Below are 22,448 nucleotides of genomic sequence, written 5' to 3'. Positions count from 1 at the left end.
ACAAAAGGGATAGGACGTGACTGCTACTACATTTCCGGCGTGATCATCGGGCATGATCATCGGGCGGCAGCGCATGCGAATAAACAGTCGTGGAAAATGATGATTTCACGCTAGCGCTTCACGGTGGTTGCTAGTTTATTTTTCGTTTATGATGTACTTGATCAACGAAAGAAAGTGGTGAAGAGATTAGACAGCAGTTAAACAAAACAGCTATGTGGATGGATCGTCGCAGTGGCCCGTTTAATAAGTTAGTTAGTTCCTGTTTCTTAGCCCTTTTGAGACAGGGCGAGTTCTTCGTTAAGAGCCTGAGGCTATAGGTCTCTAATCACCTCCAACATAAAGTGGAAGATTTCTACGTCCACTGTAGCAGTTTCTCGTCGCCAGTGTTTGTGTCCTTCGATGCCACTCCTTTACCATAGATGCAGGTGCAGCGAGTGTCGCTATCTAGTGTCATGTCGGCGTAATAGGGATCGTACTGTGAGCAGGCGTCCAGTTCACTAAAGCACTTCGAAAGGGGGCTCCCTACACTCTTAAAAATGAACTTCACCACATAGCACGCTCCTAGCCAAACATCATCCCGAATGACAACGTTCTCGCCCCCGATTTGTTGAAACCGGGAGGCGGAGCCTATTCTGTGCCGTGCATAATGACCACAAAATAGGCTCCGCCTCCTGATTTCAGCAAATCTAGGGCGAGAACGTTGTCATTCGGGATGATGGTTGGCTAGGAGCGTGCTATGTGGTGAAGTTCATTTTTAAGAGTGTATATCCCATCCACAAGACGTATACGGAGTCGTTGTCGGGGTGCCGTGTACGATTTTCTAAAACTATTTATTATCGATTCACGGTACGTTCGTGGACTTCTTAACGTTGCCGATACACCTTGCGCTTACCGATATCTCGCGATTTTGCTAGCGTTCGACCACGGGCACCCGCATGGGTAAAGATGCATTGCAGTACTTTGGATTATTGCAATTAAACAAAGGAGCTTTATCGGCACAGTGACATTCTACAAGATAATTACCATCGTATTCTACAAGACGTTTACGTAAGTCGGCGTACATATGTCCGCTGCGCCGGCAATGTTTATTATAACAGCCGCATAGTGGCCGCTATATAACTATCAAAAGCTTTGTAGTTTTTTAGTAGGGCCTTCGTCCCGTTACATTGACCTTCAGGACGCCAAATATTATGTGGTCCTCGGATAAGGACATCAGCAAGAGATTGTAGATTATAGAAGCTGCAAGAAGTAAGATTATAGAAGCTGCGTTTACATGGATGCGACAAAAATGTACGGTATCGGTTTATCGCAACAAACCATCTCCGACAAACCGACGACCACAAATCCAACGGTCTGGGTATGTGGGAGGACGTGTGATAACCCGATACGGTACGGTTCTGTCGCATTAATGTAACCACGGCTAGAGTTTGATGGGGTCACATCACGCAGCAGCTTGCCATGGCATCGATTGCTTTGGATATTTTCCCGTGACACTTTTTATGTGACGCATAATTATGATGCATGATGACGAATAGCAGCAAGAAGACAAGAACAGGGTAGAAGCAGAGAGGACAGCTGCTGCTTCTACCCTGTCCTTGTCTTCTTGTTGCTATTCGTCATCATGGACGTATACCAACTACCCCAGATCGTCCCTATTGTGTAATTATAATGCGTTGCTTTACGTCGCGAGGCAACTAGGATCATGAGCGACGCCCCAGTGGCAGCTCAGCGGTTTGCCCACTTCAGGGTTCCTTGACGGGCACCGAAATCTTTGCACACGGCACCCCGTATACAGTGATGGGCAGTACTTGAAATACCAAGTACTCATGTAGGAAGGGAGTTGCCTCAGGACAGAAGCCGCCGATATTTCGAACAGAGACTGTTCTTCTTCTGGGCACCGTCCTCATCATTGGCATGGTATTTAAAGGGTTAGGTGTGACGTGTTTAAAGGTTCATGCGAATTGTGGGTCAACAGCCCGGAGGGAAGAAAGGTCCGTACGGGTTTTTACGGCGGGAGTGAATGGCTGCTTTGTTAGAGTGTGGAGGGGATTATGTGAACGTAGTGATCTAGGCTACAGACCGGTTGCAGAAGAATGGAAGGTTCACGAACACGTGGACGAAACGGGACAACAGGCAAGCATTCGCAAGCATAGCGAAAGATAAGGAGGTTAGTGGTTACGTGGGGAAAATTCCAGAACGAGCAAATCTTTCTTTTTTTTTTTTTTTAAATATATATTTGTAATACAAAGTTGTGGCATGCAATAAAGAGAGCAGAAAGCAGTGGCCATGCAGAACATAACAGATGATAATGGAGGTAGATGGGAAAAGCATATTTTATTTGTGAAGTGTTTCTAGGGTGCCTTGTGATTTGTTGATACCGGACGGGTGAAGAGCGTTGAACTTGTATATGAGATAAGACTCCCTATCACGTCTGTCACGTGTGGATCTAAACCCGGTTTCTAGAATATATAGTTTAATGTTGTCAAAATTGTGACCAGGAACGTTAAAGTGTTCGGCGACTGCTTTGGGGAGTTTGTTGGACGTGTCGGTTCTGTGTCCGGTAAGGCGGTTGTTCATTTGTTGGCCGGTTTCACCAATGTATTGCATAGAGCAGTCGCCGCATTCAATGCAGTATATAACATTGGAGCTTGTGCATGTGAATGCGTGGTTAACGGGGTGGGTGTAATTGCTCGCAGTGCTTTTGATGGAGTTAGCGTGTTGAACGTGCTTGCATGTTTTGCAGCGCGGGAGGTTGCAGGGTCGTGTTCCCGTGTACGGGGCGCTCGTTTTGCTGATTTTGGCATTGACCAAGGAGTCTGCCAGGTTTCTTGCGCGTCGGTATGTCACCTGTATGGGATTTGTGAATATGTTGTTAAGTCGGTCACTGCTTTGGAGGAGGGGCTCGTGCTTCTGTAGAATGGCTTTGATGTTTGGAAGTGCGTTGGAATATCTTGTGATGAAGCTTATTTGGCACGCGTCGGGATTTTTTCGGTTTTCCAGAACCTCGTTTCGATCGAGTGTGAGTGCCTTGCGACGGAATTCGGTTAGGAGGGAGTCTGGATAGTCCCTTTGGGCAAGTGTACTGCAGAGTTCGTCAAGCTTCTCAGCGTAATCTGTGTCGTTTGAACAAATTCTGCGTAGTCTTACACTCTGCCCATTAGGAATTCCAACCTTACAGTGACGCGGGTGGTGACTCTTGAAGTGAAGGTATTGTTGTTTGTCAGTTGGCTTTTTGTACAGGGTTGTGACGAGGTTGCCGTTGTCTAGTGATATCGTGGTGTCGAGGAAGTTAATTAAGTGAGTTGACTGTTGTGATGTGAACTTTATGTTGCTATGCGCGGTGTTCAGTAGATCTACGAACTTTTGAAATTCATGTTCCCCGTGTTCCCATATTATCAGTATATCATCGATGTATCGAAGGTACACCGTGGGTTTTAATGAGAGGGCGCTGAGAACTTTGTTTTCTAGGAACCCCATGAAGAAACCTGGCAGACTCCTTGGTCAATGCCAAAATCAGCAAAACGAGCGCCCCGTACACGGGAACACGACCCTGCAACCTCCCGCGCTGCAAAACATGCAAGCACGTTCAACACGCTAACTCCATCAAAAGCACTGCGAGCAATTACACCCACCCCGTTAACCACGCATTCACATGCACAAGCTCCAATGTTATATACTGCATTGAATGCGGCGACTGCTCTATGCAATACATTGGTGAAACCGGCCAACAAATGAACAACCGCCTTACCGGACACAGAACCGACACGTCCAACAAACTCCCCAAAGCAGTCGCCGAACACTTTAACGTTCCTGGTCACAATTTTGACAACATTAAACTATATATTCTAGAAACCGGGTTTAGATCCACACGTGACAGACGTGATAGGGAGTCTTATCTCATATACAAGTTCAACGCTCTTCACCCGTCCGGTATCAACAAATCACAAGGCACCCTAGAAACACTTCACAAATAAAATATGCTTTTCCCATCTACCTCCATTATCATCTGTTATGTTCTGCATGGCCACTGCTTTCTGCTCTCTTTATTGCATGCCACAACTTTGTATTACAAATATATATTTAAAAAAAAAAAAAAAAAAAAAAAGAAAGATTTGCTCGTTCTGGAATTTTCCCCACGTAACCACTAACCTCCTTATCTTTCGCTATGCTTGCGAATTCTTGCCTGTTGTCCCGTGTTTCGTCCACGTGTTCGTGAACCTTCCATTCTTCTGCAACCGGTCTGTAGCCTAGATCACTACGTTCACATAATCCCCTCCACACTCTAACAAAGCAGCCATTCACTCCCGCCGTAAAAACCCGTACGGACCTTTCTTCCCTCCGGGCTGTTGACCCACAATTCGCATGAACCTTTAAACACGTCACACCTAACCCTTTAAATACCATGCCAATGATGAGGACGGTGCCCAGAAGAAGAACAGTCTCTGTTCGAAATATCGGCGGCTTCTGTCCTGAGGCAACTCCCTTCCTACATCTCTACCGGTTCGCTGGATTTCTACCCATCCAAGTACTCATGTAGTACTTTAAGTACATTTCTGTGTACTTTTTCGAGTACTTTCCCATCAAGTACCCAAACTTGGACTCCAGACAAAAAATCACAAAAGAGTATCAAAAATGCACCCTACTAAAAGCGCTAAAATGACTTCAAGAAAACGTCATTTTAGCGCTGTTAGTGGGATGCAGTACCAAGAGTTCCAGTCTGACCCTTTTAGCAAAAAGAGTTTTTGTGCTGTTAAAAGAGCGTATTTGCAGAAGCAAATTTATTGTTGAGAGGCTTGAAATGTTGAAAAAGTATCGACGATTTTGATTATGTAAAACCAATGGAATGCAAAGACACGCCCACATTATGGCACTGCGACCTGCAGCACAATGACTTGGTCGATTGTCATTTCAACTGTCCTAATGCAGGGTTATATGCCTTTTTTATGTTGTTTACTTCATTGGCAATTAATAATCGTTTGATATCACAATATGTGACTGCATTACATGATGAACACTCTGAAAGACACACATGTTTTCTTTTTTTTACATTTTACGTTTTTTTAATTGGTCACATGGATTATATTGCTGCAGATCACAGCCCTATAAAAATGGTGGCTTACATTGTGCTTCATCCTTTTTTACTTTCTTAATATTCTTTTTTGAAACATGTTGCATTTCAAAAAGCAGCATGGAATGCCCAGAAATATATAATCTCCGTTGGCTTTTACTTTTTCCCCTAGAAATTTCCTAGCCTGTTATAGCAGAAAATTAGTACCGGAACACCATACTAGGGCGGGTGATCTTGGATCAGTCAGGGTGTAATACATAATCACAGCACAGCTGACTCATTACCTCTCTACATGTACCTGCAAATTATGTCATCTGGTTAAGTTCATATTCACCGGTTAGCACTTAACAACCTAGGACTTTATGGCTTTAGAGGATTTGTCAAGAAGGCTCGCTAAGGTTTTGCCAAAAAACCAAGACACAGATACTAAACAGTGAAATGCAAAGTGATACAAATTTGCAATGTACTTGATGAATACTTGAAGTACTTTGCCTAGTACTTTGTACAGTGCATTTGGAATTGGGTACTTTGTACTGTACTTGAAGTACTAATGACCCAAGGTACTTGGTACTTTACTTTAAGTATAATTTTTAGGTACTTTGTCCATCACTGCCCGTATATAACGTCTCTCGCGGAGGTCAGCCTGTGTAAGCGACTTGTTCCCTGCTGCCAAGTTGATGGCGTCTTCCCCGGGGGATCGAACACGCAACCTTGGAAACAGTAGGCTGATCCACTGAAGCCAGTTTTCATGTAATGTGCGATACCGGCACATATTGTGCTATACTTAGCGTGTGTATGTGTGTGTGTAGTTGAAAGTTTGGTGCCGCAAGCGCTGCTACTCAGCGTACTCCGGCATGTTATTTTGCCGAAGGCTTCAAGTGTGCTATGCGCAGGTAGAGTTGTACAAGAATGGTGCTCTGTCCTTCACTGCTACGAATAAGGAAGTTGGTGGCAGCCACATGGGCCCTGCCTTCTACGCGTATTCGGCAGCTGGAGATGTCAAGGTTTGTTTTGCTCGCAACCGTGTGATGCTATTTCACCTGTGTACCTCCGTCGAAGGCGCTGAGTTACTTGCACATACCATATGGGAAACTTAATCTACTAGAACGTTATTCGCTACAAAGGTCGACCTATAGGGGGCGACACCGTCACCTTTCTAGTGTGAACGCATGCTGGCCTATGTTCGGAGTTGATGGTTCTTTTCCATAATTCTAGCGTATATTCACCGAAAAATTACTTGTGCCGCGCTGGTACGATGCTGTTCGGTTCCCCAATGCTCCACCTACTGCACTCAACGCGAAACAAACGTGTAAAAGCAGACGATTGACGCGAGGAAGCTACCAACACTACTGTAGTTCATCGTTTCTCCACAGCGTGCCGACACCGTCCGATCTCGGAGCGAAGAACTTTCGAAAAAAAGATACGATAAAGATAAAAGATTGTACGCATTGTACGACTGACTTCGGTTGTACGCAACACGTAAGATTGATGTAACGTACCCATGCAGACGTCACAAGCATGTTTGACCGTGATCCTTTTGCGCTTCGCCGCGACCAGCCGCGACAAAAACATGTAAACCGAAACCAATTAATTACGGCAACAAATGATCCGCTTCGGTTGCAGATTTTTCTCTAAAAGGTGCCCACTGAAGGTCCCAAAAGGGGTAGTACCCATTTTAATGCCGACGGCGCGCTGCTTTAGAAGATAGCTTTTTTCACGAAACTCATTTGAATTTTTATTTAAATAATGAGTGCCTCCCGCTCATTCACGCGGTGCGCATCTTGTAGGCGGTATTGGACAGATACTTGTAAAAAAGAAAGTTATTCGATTGGTGCACCGGTTCGCGAATTATTTAGCCCGGAGATTTAACTGAAACACCCGGTATATATATATCACTTATTCCGAGATGAAATCAATTGCAATATAGGGCACTCTTTAGGAGGGCATTAGCAAACTCCTAAGGCGATGTCACCTGATCCGGAGCAGTTTTCAGAACGAAAATCCGTTCGATAGATCGTCCGCAAAAAAATCGTGCAGGAACACAATTTTTTCCCTTTATTTTGTTCATTGCGCATCTTCGGAGACGCGTCTTTCCTTCACCCCCAATGGGACAGAGGGAAAGAGTACGATATCGCCTCTTGCGTCCTGGGGAAAGGTTAAAAGTAAACAGAAAATGCAACCCAAGATAAGGGCAGTTCCGATAAAGTCACCACATACATTTGTTTTTGTTTCCCCAAGTTAAAGCTCATCTTGGACGCATGAGGCGGCACCGGCTGCTTCACCCCTTAACATTGGAGGTGAAGGAAAGAAGGAAAGGAGACGGGTCTCCGAAGATGCGCAATGAACAACATAAAGACAAAAATTATGTTCCTTCACATTTTTTTTTTGCGGACGTTCTATCGAACGGATTTTCGTTCTGAAAACGGCTCCGGTATCAGGCGACCGAAGGGACCAGATGTTCTCATTGCGACAACTTCGTAGCTTTTATAATTAAAAGGTTAATTGTTGAAAGTTAATTAAGACATTGCCTTAGGAGCCTTCAGCATATGCTATACTGCAATTGATTTCAGCTCGGAAAAAGTAATACATATACTACTATTTTTAAAAAAAATGTGTTCGCATTTAGCTGGGACACCCTGTATATCAACTCGGCCACATTGACCAAAAGGCTGCCTGTGGTTGGTTCTGCCTGGGGTTCCTTAGGTGCCTGAGGTGCCTTTAATTCCTGGAGTTGTATGCGCGGGACGGACAGCTTGAATTCCCAACTGGAGACAACATCACAGACATTTGGGGCTTATTTTCTAATTCGGCGCGAGGCGCCGTGAATATATGGGATGACTACAGTTTTCTGGCGCCCTTTCGATTGACCCGGACACCGCCGTTGTGACATGACATCCAAAAGCTATGGCGACGTATATTCACATTTTACTTGCGTTTTTCTCGTTTTAAAGAGTACTTTAGTTTGAAAGTAATATTTACAGCAAGCAGCATTTTGTATTTTCAAACTCTGGCAAAATGACACGAGTTTTACTAATCATCCAGGCCATCCAGGCCAAACATAAGAAAAGTGCGCGGAGGGAGCATACAGACACTAACCAGACAGGACAGCGGTTGTCCTCTCTGATTAGTGTGCTTGAGTTCCCTCTGCGTAGTTATTACTTTCGTTAAGTGTGAACACAAACGAGCCTCACCCGCTCTCACCTCCGCTGATATACTCCAAATGTGAAACGAGGAAGCATGAACGTAGTTCTTTCTTGAATGCTTACAAACGGGTAAAACACTACTTACGTTAACATAGGACCTTATCTGCCGGCCTAACCAAGATTTTAATCACGATTACAATTCTTGCAGGATACATACGTCTACGTAAATTACGGAACGATGGCTGACTACGACCTCCTCATGTCAAGCGCGATCGACGTGGAAGGAAAGATTTGCATCGCACGTGTGGGAAAAATATCGCGTTCAAAGAAGGTAAGGAGGCAACACATTTTAAATACATTCTATATGCTGAATACAATCCAAACTGCACGAACTGCATTAGTAAACCGTTGATAAGGTGGTCTTCGTAGAACTAATCAATGGACGCATAAGATTCTGGGTCGCTGTTGGTTACGGTAGATACGATACCCCACGGTTACGTTACTAACGGTCTACTAGGACGGTATAATATCACACCAGTGTATAGTCCAGCTATTGTGCGGGAGTGTAATCCTACACTCTTAAAAATGAACTTCACCACATAGCACGCTCCTAGCCAACTACCATCCCGAATGACAACGTTCTCGCCCCTGTTTTCAGCAAATCAGGGGCGAGAACGTTGTCATTCGGGGTGATGATTGGCTAGGAGCGTGCTATGTGGTGAAGTTCATTTTTAAGAGTGTAGGATTACACTCCCGCACAATACCTGGACCCGTTCATTTTTAAGAGTGTATGCCCTAGTAAGACTGGAAGCCTAAGCCCTTTAGCGAAGCGCCTGTAGTCCAACCATCATTTCGAATGAATCGTTCTCAACCCTGATTTGTTGAAAACGGGAGGCGGTAGGGCTTTTTTTGTACCAATTATGCACTGCATAAGCGATACAGAAAAGGCGCGCTCCTCCCGCTTTCAACAAATCAAGGGCGAGAATGATGTCATTCGTGATAATGCTTGGCTGGGAGCGTGATATTGCACTCTTAAAAATGAACTTCAACGCATAGCACGCTCCTAGCCAACCATCATCTCGAATGATATCGTTATCTGCCCTGATTTGTTGAAAACGGGAGGCGTACGCCTTTTCTGTGACACTTATGCTGTTCATAATTGTCACAGAAAAGGAATACGCCTCCCGTTTTTTAATAAACCAGGGCAGATAACGATATCATTCGAGATAATGGTTGGCTACACTCTTAAAAATGAACTTCACCGCACAGCACGCTCCTAGCCAACCATCATCTCGAATGATATTGTCATCTGCCCGGATTTGTTGAAAACGGGAGGCGTACGCCTTTTTTGTGACACTTATGCTGTTCATAATTGTCAGAAAAAGGCGTGCGCCTCCCGTTTTAGTCGAATCACGACAGATAACGATATCATTCGAGATAATGGTTGGCTAGGAGCGTGCTGTGCGGTGAAGTTCATTTTTAAGAGTGTAGGCGCACCCGATACCGTGGCGTGTGCGTCAACGCGGATGGTGAGGATGAGGCGGATCCGATATGAGGGCAGGTACACCACCAACAGGTACCAACAGGTACACTCCTAAAAACGAACTTCACCGCATAGCACGCTCCTAGCCAACCATCATCTCGAATGATATCGTTATCTGCCCTGATTTGTTGAAAACGGGAGGCGTACGCCTTTTTTGTGACACTTATGCTGTTCATAATTGTCACAAAAAGGCGTGCGCCCCCCGTTTTAGTCGAATCAGGACAGATAACGATATCATTCGAGATAATGGTTGGCTAGGAGCGTGCTGTGCGGTGAAGTTCATTTTTAAGAGTGTAGGCGCACCCGATACCGTGGCGTGTGCGTCAACGCGGATGGTGAGGATGAGGTGGATCCGATATGAGGGCAGGTACACCACCAACAGGTACCAACAGGTACACTCCTAAAAATGAACTTCACCGCATAGCACGCTCCTAGCCAATCGTAATCCCGAATGATATTGTTATCTGCCCCCTGTTTGTTGAAAACGGGATGTGGACTCGTTTTTAACAAATCAGTGAAGATAACGATATCATTTGAGATGATGCATCATCTCAAATGATATCGTTATCCTCACTGATTTTTACAGTGAAGACCGACTGTTACCATGAATGATGCCGTTATCACACCTGATTTGTGGAAAGCGCAGGGCGTACGCCTTTTTGTGGCAATTGACATAACCGCATAAGCGTCACACAAAGCCGTACGCGTCCCTTTTTTAACCAATCCGGGACCAGAAATAGTGCTTGCCTGAGAGAGTGCAATTCGGTCAAGTTCTCGTTTAAGAGTGTTCAAGGTTGGCTTCAGGTACCAATGCATTGGTAACAATGCATTGGACAATGGACAATTGGACAATGCATTGGAAACAACACCCGCGTAATTTATCGTGCACGTCGTTTTGTTTATATGTATTTATTTATATCGTCGTATGCCGTATATGCGTGCCGTACACCCCAATCTCACAGCATAGCAATTGAGCTCTCAAACAACCATCATCAGTTGAACAATAAACGGAGTGAGATTAATATAAACTCGCTCAAAGACTCGTACACAACGCTGGACCCAAAACCCTTTTGCCGCCGACGCCGCGTATCGCGGTCACGAGACCATAACGCAGTGGAGAGCCGCCACCGAGAGCGTCTGTCCTGTCGCCCGCAGCGCCACCACAGCCTTGCACAAGGGGGCGCTCTATTTCGCATCGCCATCCAATGCCTCCCGCTATCTCTCACCATGCTCCCCGAAGGAGCATTGACGTCATCCGCGGAATGCGACAGCAGCGGCCCCTAGTGGTGAGGCGTCGCTCGTGGCGCCCTCTAGTGGTGTACCCTACACAATGGTTAATCCTTCTATTCATCGGAGATAATCCGTCTATTGGGGGCTGCATTGGAAACAACACCCCAATTTTATAGTGGCAGAAAAGTTGTGTATGCTTTATTTTGCCTACCTTCTCTATTTTGTGCAAGAAATGCGCAAAACTTGTCACAAAACTTGTTGCGCAAGACCCGCCCGTTGTCGCTCACAAGCTGACGTCGAGTTTCTGTTGACGTTGTTGTTCGTAAGGCACGAAATGCAGAAACTATGGGAGCAGTTGGACTAGTCCTGTTCATGGACCCTAACGACGTCGGACCCCAAGCACGTGGAGGACGACCCTTTCCGGACTCCTGGTGGGTTGGAGGGAGCGCCTTGCAGAGAGGCAGCGTCGCGTACGTCGCCGGGGATCCCTCAACACCCGGTTACCCTTCTAAAGGTCAGCCCTAACTAGTGCAACAGATGTAAATGTGCATAACGTGTTAGTTTACCTCGACGTAAATGTGTGTAGAGGTATACGTAGAATATAACATTCGTACGTTGTGGAGTGGAATGGCGAATACAACGTTGATAGGAACAGTGCTGTATAGAATTTGACGTCATCCTGGAGTTCAGGCCAGGTTATGCATGACCGTCGATACCTGGTTGCCCGTAGAAGACGGAGCACTACAAAGTGGTGCAGACACCGCCAGTGCTTTACCTTTGCGTGGTACAGAGCTGACCACCTGAAGCGCTTTGTCGGTGGAAAGTCGGTGGGACGCGTTTATTAGACTGTAGTCGATGAGGAAAAGCTGGGAGGGTGGAACGAGAGCCCTTTCGAATAGGTACAGTTGAATGATATTCCAACTGAAACATATTGCAGATCCGCTTACTTTGGTCGAAGCTTGTTAACGTTTTTACTCTCACTGTGCTTGGTACCACTCTTCATTACAGAGTCTTATATTTACCTATGTCTTTCCCGCGTACGGTAAGACCACTGTTCGCTTTTTTTTTTTTTTTTTTCGAATCACGGCCGCAGAACACATATTGTCACGAAGCGAAATGGGTCGGCGAGTCGTCGAATAAACAGCAGACGGTTTATTAAACTACTTGGTAGCAAAAGCACAAGAGTGATAGCTCTCTGAGTCCAAAGGAATGAATGCCCCAGCCTGGAGCGCACAAGCATTAAAGCGTCGCGCCGAAAAGTCTAGAAACAGCACGTGCGCTTGCCAGAGAGCAGGCGATGTGTCTGGAATCTTCTTGCTTCTTCAGCACGCGCCGGGATAAGATGTACCGTTTCGTGCCTGCCCTGGAAGTTTCTCGAAGATGATTGGTGGCAATATATAGCCCCAACTGTACGAAGCGGTTCCACGAGGGCAGGCCAGAAATGCTTTTCTCAGCGACCAGTCTTGAGAAGCCACCCATCTGCCCCACGCAACATTTCCACAACAGTGGACATATGTTCATTACATTACAGATAACAGTATATTACAACTAAAATTCTCACACACGCAGATCTGCAGTACGTCAATCATTGTGATCGTTGGTCTGCTATTAAAAATTACAAAGTTCCCGGAATAATATTCGAGTTGCCAGCTTCAATAACTTCTTTCCTCGCTCTCAATTTAGCAATCTCTCCTCCATATTTGAATTTCACATGCGAACAACTCACGCTGGTTTAGGCTCATCGCTGAGCAAAGCTCGATGATCTATCGTTCGAAAGCCCCAGCATGATGGGGCGTTTTCTGAACCATGTGCCGCGGCTTTTCATGAGCGAAGCACCAGTGAGGGAGAACGAAACCCAATGCCAAAGGCTTTCCTTGTTGGTGCAGTGGTAGCCGGCGAAAATGTGTGTATAGTGGTATAGTGTGTATATAATAGAGAAATGAGCGAATGCTCCATGGCTGTGTTGTGTCCGCTCAGCCAGACATCCCATTCCAGAATCATTTATTGATAGCGATCATCATGGTGCTTCTTACACTCACGCACTATCGGCTCTGCGCGACACCACAGGCTGCACGTGAGGTGTGCGTTTACAAGTCATGCGTGCCACAATCCCAGCTGTGGACGGTCGTTTCGAGCTCCTTGGCTCTCGTTGACACAGGTAGAGACGTGACGTGCTCTTGGGTCGGCACGAACAGTGTCTCGGCAAGGCATCAATGTTCCAGGGTGTTAGCAACACTTTTGGAGGCCGCAGTGATGTTGCTAACACCCTGGGATTGGTGCACGCTTGACTTGTAAACATATATATACATATATATATATAGCTGAAATGAAAATTGAAACACAGACTACGAAGGTACGGGAAGTAAGAAAAAAGGGATAATTTATTTACATTTAAGATACTTGGAATGCTAAAAGGGTTGTCGACGTTTCGACAGTAGCACTGTCTTCGTCAGGACTAAAGATGCGTAGCTGATTACACATTTCTGATTACACATATATATGATGCGTAGCTGGTAATAAGATATATAAGATATATCACATATATAAGATGCGTAGCTGATTACACATTTCTGATTACACACATATAAACATATATAGATATATAAACGACAGCGCCTTCCGATTCACGTTCGGTTGCGCGAGTAGTTCTGACTTCTTGCTCCCTAAGGAATGGCACGTGTTCTTTAAATTCTACGAATGATAATAGAGCTCGGGAAACAGAAACGGTTGTGGGACGTTTCAGTGCTGCATGCAATATCTCGAAACTAAAAGCGCAGCTGTTATCATTGAAGATCTCATCTGTAGGACGGTACGTCGACTTGCCTGTGTTGGCGTATATAATGCTTGTCGTATGCAGCAGCGGCGTAGGTGTAGGAGGACCTGAGAGGGATGGGTCACCCTTCCTAATTTGACATGCTAGCACACAATGAATGAAAGGTACGCTTTGAAAACCAAATAACCATTCGCATGTCTCAATGGCGGTTTTCGAGATGAGACTGCTCAACGAATTGTTGATTTTTTTATTATCTCTTTAATAAATTTGTCTCTACGAGTTCCAAGACAGAAGTTTTATTCTCCGTTTTATCCTGCGCAGCTGGAATGTACAGAGTGCCTGCCGACAACATGACGGCACCGAAGATTCCGTGCCAGCCCATAGGTTATGATGACGCCAGAGCTATTCTCCAGTGAGTTCTCCTTTTCGACTGTGTCTGTCCTTGGATGTTTTGTCAACAGATACGATGATAAAGAGTGTGTTATGTTCGGGCTTTGCGTCGCGAGACAACTATGATTTCTTAGATGAAGTTAGATCATATCAACTGCCAATCGGTGGGTGTTGTAGAGAACATTAAGGAGTATGAGGGTTGAGCGTCACCTAAAAACGATTGACGACGCTCGTGATTATGGTGTTGCCTCGCGGGATTCACGAATATCCTCGAGATTATTCCGAAACGATGTTTTTTTATTCAGGGTTAGCGCCGCGCAGCAACTGTGGCTATAAGTGGCATACAGACGTGGAGATGGATGTGCTTCAGGCGACGAAGTAAATGTTGATTTGCTCGCGCTTTGTTTGTTGCCTTACGTGTTTTGCGTGTCGGTCCGTGCTGCATTCCAGCCGCGGTTCCAGCTCGAAATAAACGTTTGTTTTCCCTACCCAATGGCTGTACCGGTGATCTCAACTGGCGGCAAGACTTACCTTCTACGATGCTGGTAGAGGACAAGGAGTCCTCCAGTCTTCTCGGCTATCGTTGACCGGGAACATGTTTCAAGTGGTGTTCCTCACTGCTGTTCGGGTAGGAAGGGCTACCGACGACGCCGACAAGAGAGATCTCCTGTACAATTTGCTGCAACCCCAAGACGTCATGGAAGTTTCTTCCAAGGACAGCTTGGCGAAGCTCTCGGAACATTACACACCGAAGCGGTTCAAACAATTGGAGCGTTTCAAGCTTTCGTCCAGACACCAGGAAATCGAGTCAGCCAAGGTCCTTGTAGACTCTAAAAACTGAACTTCACCTCATAGCACGCTGTGCGCCAACGATTGCCATAAATGATAGGGTTAACGCTTCTGATTCGAAGGGAGAGGGAGGCGGACGCCTTTTTGTGTTAACTATCATATATTCAAATTGACACAAAAAGGCGTACGCCCCCCCCCCCCAATCTCTCTCTTCGAATCATAAACGGTAACCCTATCAATCCTGGTTGGGGCACACCGTGATCTGCGGTGAAGTTCAGTTTTTAGAGCGTTGAGAGACTCTCAGCCATTGTTGGACGCTGCGAATATGTAGTCGACTCCGACACCCGGGCTTGCTCGTTCTTGACGGCCTTCAGTGTTGGCCTATGGGACTAGAGTTCGTGTGAGGCCTGTCCTGGAAAAAGAGTTGACGTTGGAGTCACGTCAGCTTAATTCTGAAGTTCTTGATAATTGCGGGGCCAGAGGCTGAGAATCGCAGGTATTTCCGCTGTGGAAATACCAATCACGTACCTGCTGCCTGCAGATTCAAGAAAGACGAATGCCACTCGCGTGGGATGTCTGCACATATAGCCAAGATGTTGGACGTGGGTCGATGTCGACCTGGAAGAATAAGCCCAAGCACTCAAGCCTAGTCAATATGGTAACAGCACATAGACTATATGTTAAAAAGCGATAAAAACCGGGCTGTTTGGTGGTACATCTAAAAGCGATAAAACCCCGGAAATGAACCCCGGAATTCGTCTGTGTTGTCTCTTTGTGTCCCCTGCACCGGGGTTTTATCGCTTTTACACAGACTATATAACAGCGTATAGATTAACAGCACGGGCGATATCTGACTTGTAATATCTTGGGCAAGGATATCACACTACAAGTGTATACTGGTTCACGGGCAACTTCGCTGGATGGCCACAGGTTTGTCAAGCTTGGGATGCCGAAGCTAGTCTTCGCCTTATCGACTGCGGAGTGACGGGACTTCAGTGTGACAGTTAAGCCGCAGCTCGCCATTGCACAGTATCCAATCCCAAGGCCGGAAGAGCTCCTGACGGTCCTCAACGGTGGTGAGAAATTCAGCTCGAAGCTCGATCTATCAGACGCATACCTTCAAATGTAACTCGACGAAGAGGCAAAAAAGTTATTGGCTTTTAACACGAACAAATTCAATCCAATTCCAATTTAATTCACTGCATTTTGCGATGGCGTCGGTACCTGCTATATTCCAACACACGGTGGAACAGGTTATCTCAGAACGGCCATCTGTGGCTTGTTATCTAGACAGCATCATTGTCACCGGCTGCAATGACGAAGAACATCTTAACAATCTGTCTAAGGTCATAGCAAAGCTTTAAGAGTTCGGATTCAATCTGAAACGGAGGAAATGTTCTTTCCTGCAACCCCAAGTTGAGTATCTCGGTCATATAGTGGATACCAACGGATTACGTCCATCTTCGAAGAAGGCGTCAGCCATCCTTAACCGCTGACCCGACCCAAGTATCAGAACTACATTCCTTCTTAGACATGGTTCAGCACTATGACAAATACTTAGAGGTTAATCGTAATTAGGTTGCTCAAGAAGGGAGTGAAGTGGTGCTGGTCTTCTGCATGCGTCGAAGAATTTGAGAACATCTGGAGCATGATAGCTTCAGCGAAGGTGTTAATACACTACGAACCCACCAAGAAAATTTTCTTGGCAGTCTATGCGTCTTCGAAAGGCATCAGAGCGGTTATTTACCACTGGCTGAACGGTGTACATAGACCAATCTCGCACGCGTCGAAGACACTTACAGTTGCAGAGACAAAGTATGTGCAAATTGAACAGGAGGCCTTGACTATCATTTTCGGCGTTAGGAAATTCCACCAGTGCCCCTAGTGCTGAAAATTCTCATTGTACGCCGACCACTTATTGCCACTTAAGTTAACCTTTGCGTCATCAAGAGGTGTCCCTGTAAGCGATACATCAGCAGCGATCCGCCTGCAACGTTGCGCACTCATCCTAATGAGTTACAGTCTCGACATCAATTGTGTTTTCCACGAGACACAGATACTCTGACGTCCTCGACGAAACAACATCCTAACAGTACCTTTTCTCTCCCTTTGTAAAGTGCTAACGAACCACAATAACACGCAGCTCGCAGTCAGCCCCCTGGTGATTGAAGAGCATTTGCAGCATGCGATAAAAGCCACCCCTTTTGTGTCCCATGTGATGTTAGTAGAATGTGTTTTCAAGATTGTTCAGAAATTGAACAATGTCTGTTCAGATCGGGCATGGTGGGCAGAGTTGAACATGACATTGCTTCGGTATAAAGGCGCGGCACTTGTGCTTGGTTCCCCCGAGTACCCCTCGGACTCTCTCTCTCTGCAATCTCATTCTGAATTGTGGGCACGGATATGAGTGTGCCTCGCAGTTGTGCTGTGGGGCTCATTCGGTATCGCATATTACATCACACATTCACCTGTTGGTTCTCGCGAGATATGTACCATATATACCCCGCGTCGAGTGGTTGGTCGAGGCTAAGGGCCTTGGGCGTTGTTTATCCCAGTGATTTCTTTTTTTTTTTTTTTTTTTCTCGAAAGAAGCGAAGTCGCATGAAAGTTTACGTGTCGCTTGATTGGTCAAGTTAGTGTGCACGAAAGGTGCCGTGCTGTATAATACTTCGAAAGAACGTATGTCATCTTTCGTTGTTGCTCTTACCTATCCACTCTCAGTGAAAACGAACCAGTTTATTATTCCGTTGTGTTCATGATGCTGGGTTCTCTGCAGAGGTGCAGAGGTGCGTAAATAAAGATACCCTCTTTATTCTCGTTCTTAAGGGAGATGAACGCGCACGAGTGTCCGGATTCGTGGAAGCCCAAGCTGGAAATCCCGTGTTACGTCGAAGCACCTCCCACCGTAATGTAAGTGCTTGTAACAGATTTTGCCAATCTTGAAAATCCTGTAAACGAATGTATGTGGGTAATGCATTGTGCAAAAAGGTACACAACAGAATGCTAAAGAATGTCATGAGAGATTTCGGAGTCTTTTACTTTGGGGGGTGGACTGCAGCTTCATATTGTTGAGTTGCCACAGAAAACCCGGCTCCAAACACAAGGTGAAATCACTTCTAGTGAAGTAACCGGCAATCAAGAGGTACGTGGTTTAAATCCCCCGCTGTCTGGTCTTTTTGATGACTGCCACATCTATATTGGAATCGCTTGTTCTCTGATATTAATTACGCTTGCGACAATACTATGTAGTCGCCCTCATTTGAGCGTCACTTTAGGAGAGCCCCTCATACAGTGCCCAATAAAGACTCTCACCGCGTTGAAGTGCCAGCGTTACTGGTGTGCTAAATTGATTTCACGTACATGGTTTGGAACTGCGCCCGTTCCTTTGAGCAAGAGAAAAGCACCGCCGTCACGAACGGCCATGTTCTTTATGGTTATGGTGCCAATGTATTGTTGGGAACAAATGGAGGCACACCTACCAGCCATTTTTCCGCGACAATTAACATTTGTAAATGGTTTCATTACTGGGGTTCTAACATATTTGCATCACACGACTCCAGAAGATAATGCCACTGCGACAAAAATTATGAACACAGACTCAAGGCGCCGTTGTTCCCAGAGCGTGGGTCCTTTGGAGAAACCAGTTAAAAGCGAAATTTACAAGCTCTCTTTTCTGGTTTCTCTTCGTTTTCATCAGGCTTTCAATCAGTTGTAGTCGAATAAGGCGAATAAACATAGCAGGACTTACAAGCCCCACAATGTCCAGTTGCAGAATAAAATAAAATAATTAAATTAAATGATTGCAGTTGAAGAAAAGGCACCAACAGCGGGATCCGAGCCCACACCTTTTGATTGCAGGTCAGAGGTGCCTTCAGTTGAAGCACACCTATTCCTTCGCGTCCGCCACCGGATATCCTCTGGATGTACGAATAACGTCCCAACGGATTCGCACGTCCAATTGATATCCGAGTTATATCCATCGTATGTACGAATCCGTTACGACATTATTCGTACATCCAGGTGATATTCGATGTTGTTGGGGGTACGTTTCGGGGCACTCCGAAAACAGAACTTCACGGCCCAACATGATCAGGCGCTTGATAGTTGCTCTGTGTTCCACTTGGATTCGTGCTGCAATGTACATGGAGGACAAGATCTGAAAATAAGGAAAGCACGCTGAGGTAAAATACCAGTCTTTCAACCTGCAGCCGGCACGAGCTCGAGGGAATGACAGGCCGCGTCTGTTAAATACCTGCCGTTTGGCAACGTAATGGTTGGGCCCTGTTGACGAAATAGAAATGGTATTGAAGAGGGTAGCGCGTGCATAGCAACACGTTGTGCAGCAGTCGAGCGGACGAACGACGGTGACCATAGTGTACACGTCATTTCCTCTCCCCAATCATGCTAAGTGGCGCTTCTAGCGGCCATTAGCGCAACTAAGCCATGTCTCGGCTCCCCCGTAGGAGACAGCCTTATGTTCGGGTCTCTAGTATCGTAGTAGGTCGTGGCTGGGCACGTACCGATGTGAGGACTTTTTGACCCTCAGGCTACGGATCGCTGTGTACAACCAGCTCCAGAGCACCGAAATAACAAACATCGTCGGGACCATCAACGGCAGACGGGAAGCAGGTAACCTTTGAAAACCATGCACACCAGTTCTAGCGACACCGTTGAATATTTTTTCACATGTGCACGAGCCGTTTGTGGTATCACGTCATGTGGGGCTCTGGAGTTTCGTAGTTTATTTCGTGGCGTATTCGGAAGGTGTTCTTCGGCATTCATTATTTTCAGATAACTTTTTCGTTGCTTAATTTTACGCACGAGTCCATACCTAAAATTCAGAGAGAAGCGACAGACTTTCAGAAAGAATGAGGAGCTGCTTCGCAAAACACACTTGCCGTTACGCGGTACGGCGTACAGACAACCACGTCCACGTTACTGTCCGCGTTCCAACGCGTAGCTACCCTTTCAAAAAGACATTTTGTGCCGTCTGTGTTTCCTCGTCCACTTTGAGGAGGAGGGAAGCATGCTTCACAGAAAAAGGGAAACACACTTTTTTTCCAGGCAGACACGGGAAATGTTCGAAATGTCCACAAAATGTCTTAATAAGGTTAAAATCCTAGCGGGTTGGAGCGGGTCCCCTTCCACGGATGGTTTCCTCGTTCTTAGAATATCTTCGTGTCAGCCACTAAATAGGACACCCCTCTTAGGTGAGTCCAATGTCTAGAGAGAACGATGGAGTATCACACGGATGCTTCGCGTACCGTTACGAGGATTGGAAGAGAAGCCGTGAGAAGGCAGCACTTTCTCGTCACCGTAGCTGGTAACCCACGAAGCAGGGCGATCTCAAAAGTAAATGCCAGGGGCATGGCCGAGTGCGTAAGAGCATTCGCTCATTGGTGATAGCCAAGGTCACGCTGAAGACTGCGAGGTCTTCAACGTAATGGTGGGCCACGCATGCCAAGCGAAGGCTGTACCAACTCTGCTACGTGCCCACGCGCTGAAGACTGCGAGGTGGTGTGTTTCGAATCCTACCACTGGTGTACTGTCTGAGGATTTCCTTGAGTTTATCGGCAAGCTTTCCAGACGAATGTCGGCACAGTTTCCCCTGAAGTCGGCCCAGAAAGCATACTAATCCCCCTGTCCCCCACTCCTTCCTGCTGTCCTCTCTGCGTCTGTCTACGTCAGCACGGTGCTCATGAGCCACAATTGATTAGCGGCGCAAACATAGCAATAAAAAGAAAAAAATGAAACGTGTTGACTCAACCATACATCATGGAATGGCTTTTCTCCTTGAGCTCTTCTGCTTATGACATCTCCAAAGACGAAAACCCGAAATCCTACACATGACACACACTGTTGTACATGCATAACATACATGACCTCATGTATGGTATTTCGAGAGCGGTGATTGTATGAAAGTATCGTCTAACTATCTAATATTTGTCATCTTCATCGTTATTATCGTTATTCTATATGAAAAACGAAGCCGGGTGCCTCCACCTGTATCTTTCGTATAGCCAAGCCTGTGAACGCAAGATAAAGATTTAGAAGTCGAGCGTCGCTGTACCAGCACTAGATATGCATGTGTGTCTGCCACTCTGGGGCCTCATAAGTATATTGTATACGCCCAGGTCGGCTGGCATCAATGGTAATATAAGAAGGCTGACATAAACCATAACCAGTAAACCAGTAAACCATAGAGGACCCAGGGACGTACACGGAATATTGAAAAATGGATATTTGATACCCTTTAGACTACCCCTAGGCATGACCGTGGGGCGTCCGGGATACTACACCGGGAACCCAAAACGGATATACCAGGAACATCCATGGAAAGTCAGTGGTAGGAGTTGGGACATTTATAGGACATTGCTAAACAATGCATATTTTTCCTTAAAATTTCATAATGTTCCTACGTGAATAAAAAAAGCCCGACAAGTAGTATGCCTGAGGCATTGTTTGTATGTTGCACTACGCTATCCAGTGGGATGCCAGACATTCTGATGAAATATATCAAGATGCTTCTGCAATTCTGCACCATGGCTAGGTTTGTGACATTACAAGATTTATCGCAGTATAATTATGGATATTAATGGTTTGCTGGGTAAAGATCGCACACACGTCTTTGTGCTCCAGGGCTAAACCCTGTAATGTAACCCACCAAATAACTCATTGGTGACGAGGATGGCACAGAAGAGTCCAATATCCGCAGTGAGTCCTTTCACCATAAGAATGAATATAGCAGAGGGATGGAAGCTAAGCTTTGAGTGGTACACGCGAAGCCTAAACGTGACGGGAGACGCGCGGAAAAGAGCTCTACTACTGCATACAGTAGGAACAGAAGTTCGAGGCATCTTCCAATACCTCGGAAACACAGTCGAGTCCTGTGTTACTGCACCTACAGGCTTAGACGCCTAATTTGTGGCGAAATCCCAATGTGTCATTTGAGAGCCACGTGTTCCGCAGAACAGAGCAAGAAGATACAGCATTGATCCACACGTTTATTGCTCGCCTAAAAAAAAAAACTGTCAACCAACTCAGAATTTAAAGAAATGAGGGACCAGATAAAATCGTGGACAAGTGCAGAACTACAAAACTGCAATGAAAAAATGGCTAGGAAGCAAGCGAGCTGGTGAAGATGATGCATGATGTAAAACTCCGAGACTTCGTTTGAGACTTCGTCTGTCCCTTCGTGTTCCCTAGTCTCGGAGTTTTACATGATACAAAACTGCGTCGCAGACTTCTAGAGAAAACGGAGCTGAGATTTGAGAAAGCGACAGATATAGCGAGCTCGATGCAGGCATGCGAAAAGCAAGCAACAAGGATCGAAAAGAAGGAATCCGACACCTCACCAGCAGAGGAAGTGAACTATACACGAAAGGCAAACAACAAAAAGAGTAGAGAGCGTATGGAGAAAAAAGAAAACGGCTATCAACGTTTGAGTGAAGGGCGGGGCAAACTCAAGTGCTTCAGATGCGTAAAATTTGGTCACACTGGGCATAACCGCAT

The 22,448-nt window shown here is 45.9% G+C and overlaps 1 protein-coding gene and 1 long non-coding RNA gene across 3 annotated transcripts in view; one reads left to right on the top strand and one right to left on the bottom strand.

The window, feature by feature from the left end:
• LOC135400244 (N-acetylated-alpha-linked acidic dipeptidase 2-like) overlaps positions 1-22,448 on the top strand; it is an 85,930-nt gene that overhangs the window by 12,483 nt on the left and 50,999 nt on the right. For both annotated transcript variants that reach the window (XM_064632018.1, XM_064632019.1), the window contains exons 5-10: positions 5,962-6,072; positions 8,420-8,542; positions 11,312-11,498; positions 14,079-14,169; positions 17,763-17,846; positions 19,483-19,565. In XM_064632018.1, the coding sequence (XP_064488088.1) occupies positions 5,962-6,072; positions 8,420-8,542; positions 11,312-11,498; positions 14,079-14,169; positions 17,763-17,846; positions 19,483-19,565 (679 nt within the window). The remainder of the gene's footprint in view (positions 1-5,961; positions 6,073-8,419; positions 8,543-11,311; positions 11,499-14,078; positions 14,170-17,762; positions 17,847-19,482; positions 19,566-22,448) is intronic.
• LOC135400246 (uncharacterized) overlaps positions 1-22,448 on the bottom strand; it is a 146,880-nt gene that overhangs the window by 109,286 nt on the left and 15,146 nt on the right. The window lies entirely within an intron of this gene.

The sequence above is a fragment of the Ornithodoros turicata genome, chromosome 7 (assembly GCF_037126465.1).
Source record: "Ornithodoros turicata isolate Travis chromosome 7, ASM3712646v1, whole genome shotgun sequence".
In the NCBI taxonomy this organism is placed as follows: domain Eukaryota; kingdom Metazoa; phylum Arthropoda; class Arachnida; order Ixodida; family Argasidae; genus Ornithodoros; species Ornithodoros turicata.
Note: the sequence above shows the minus strand (reverse complement) of the source record. Positions and strands in the feature narration are given on the sequence as shown.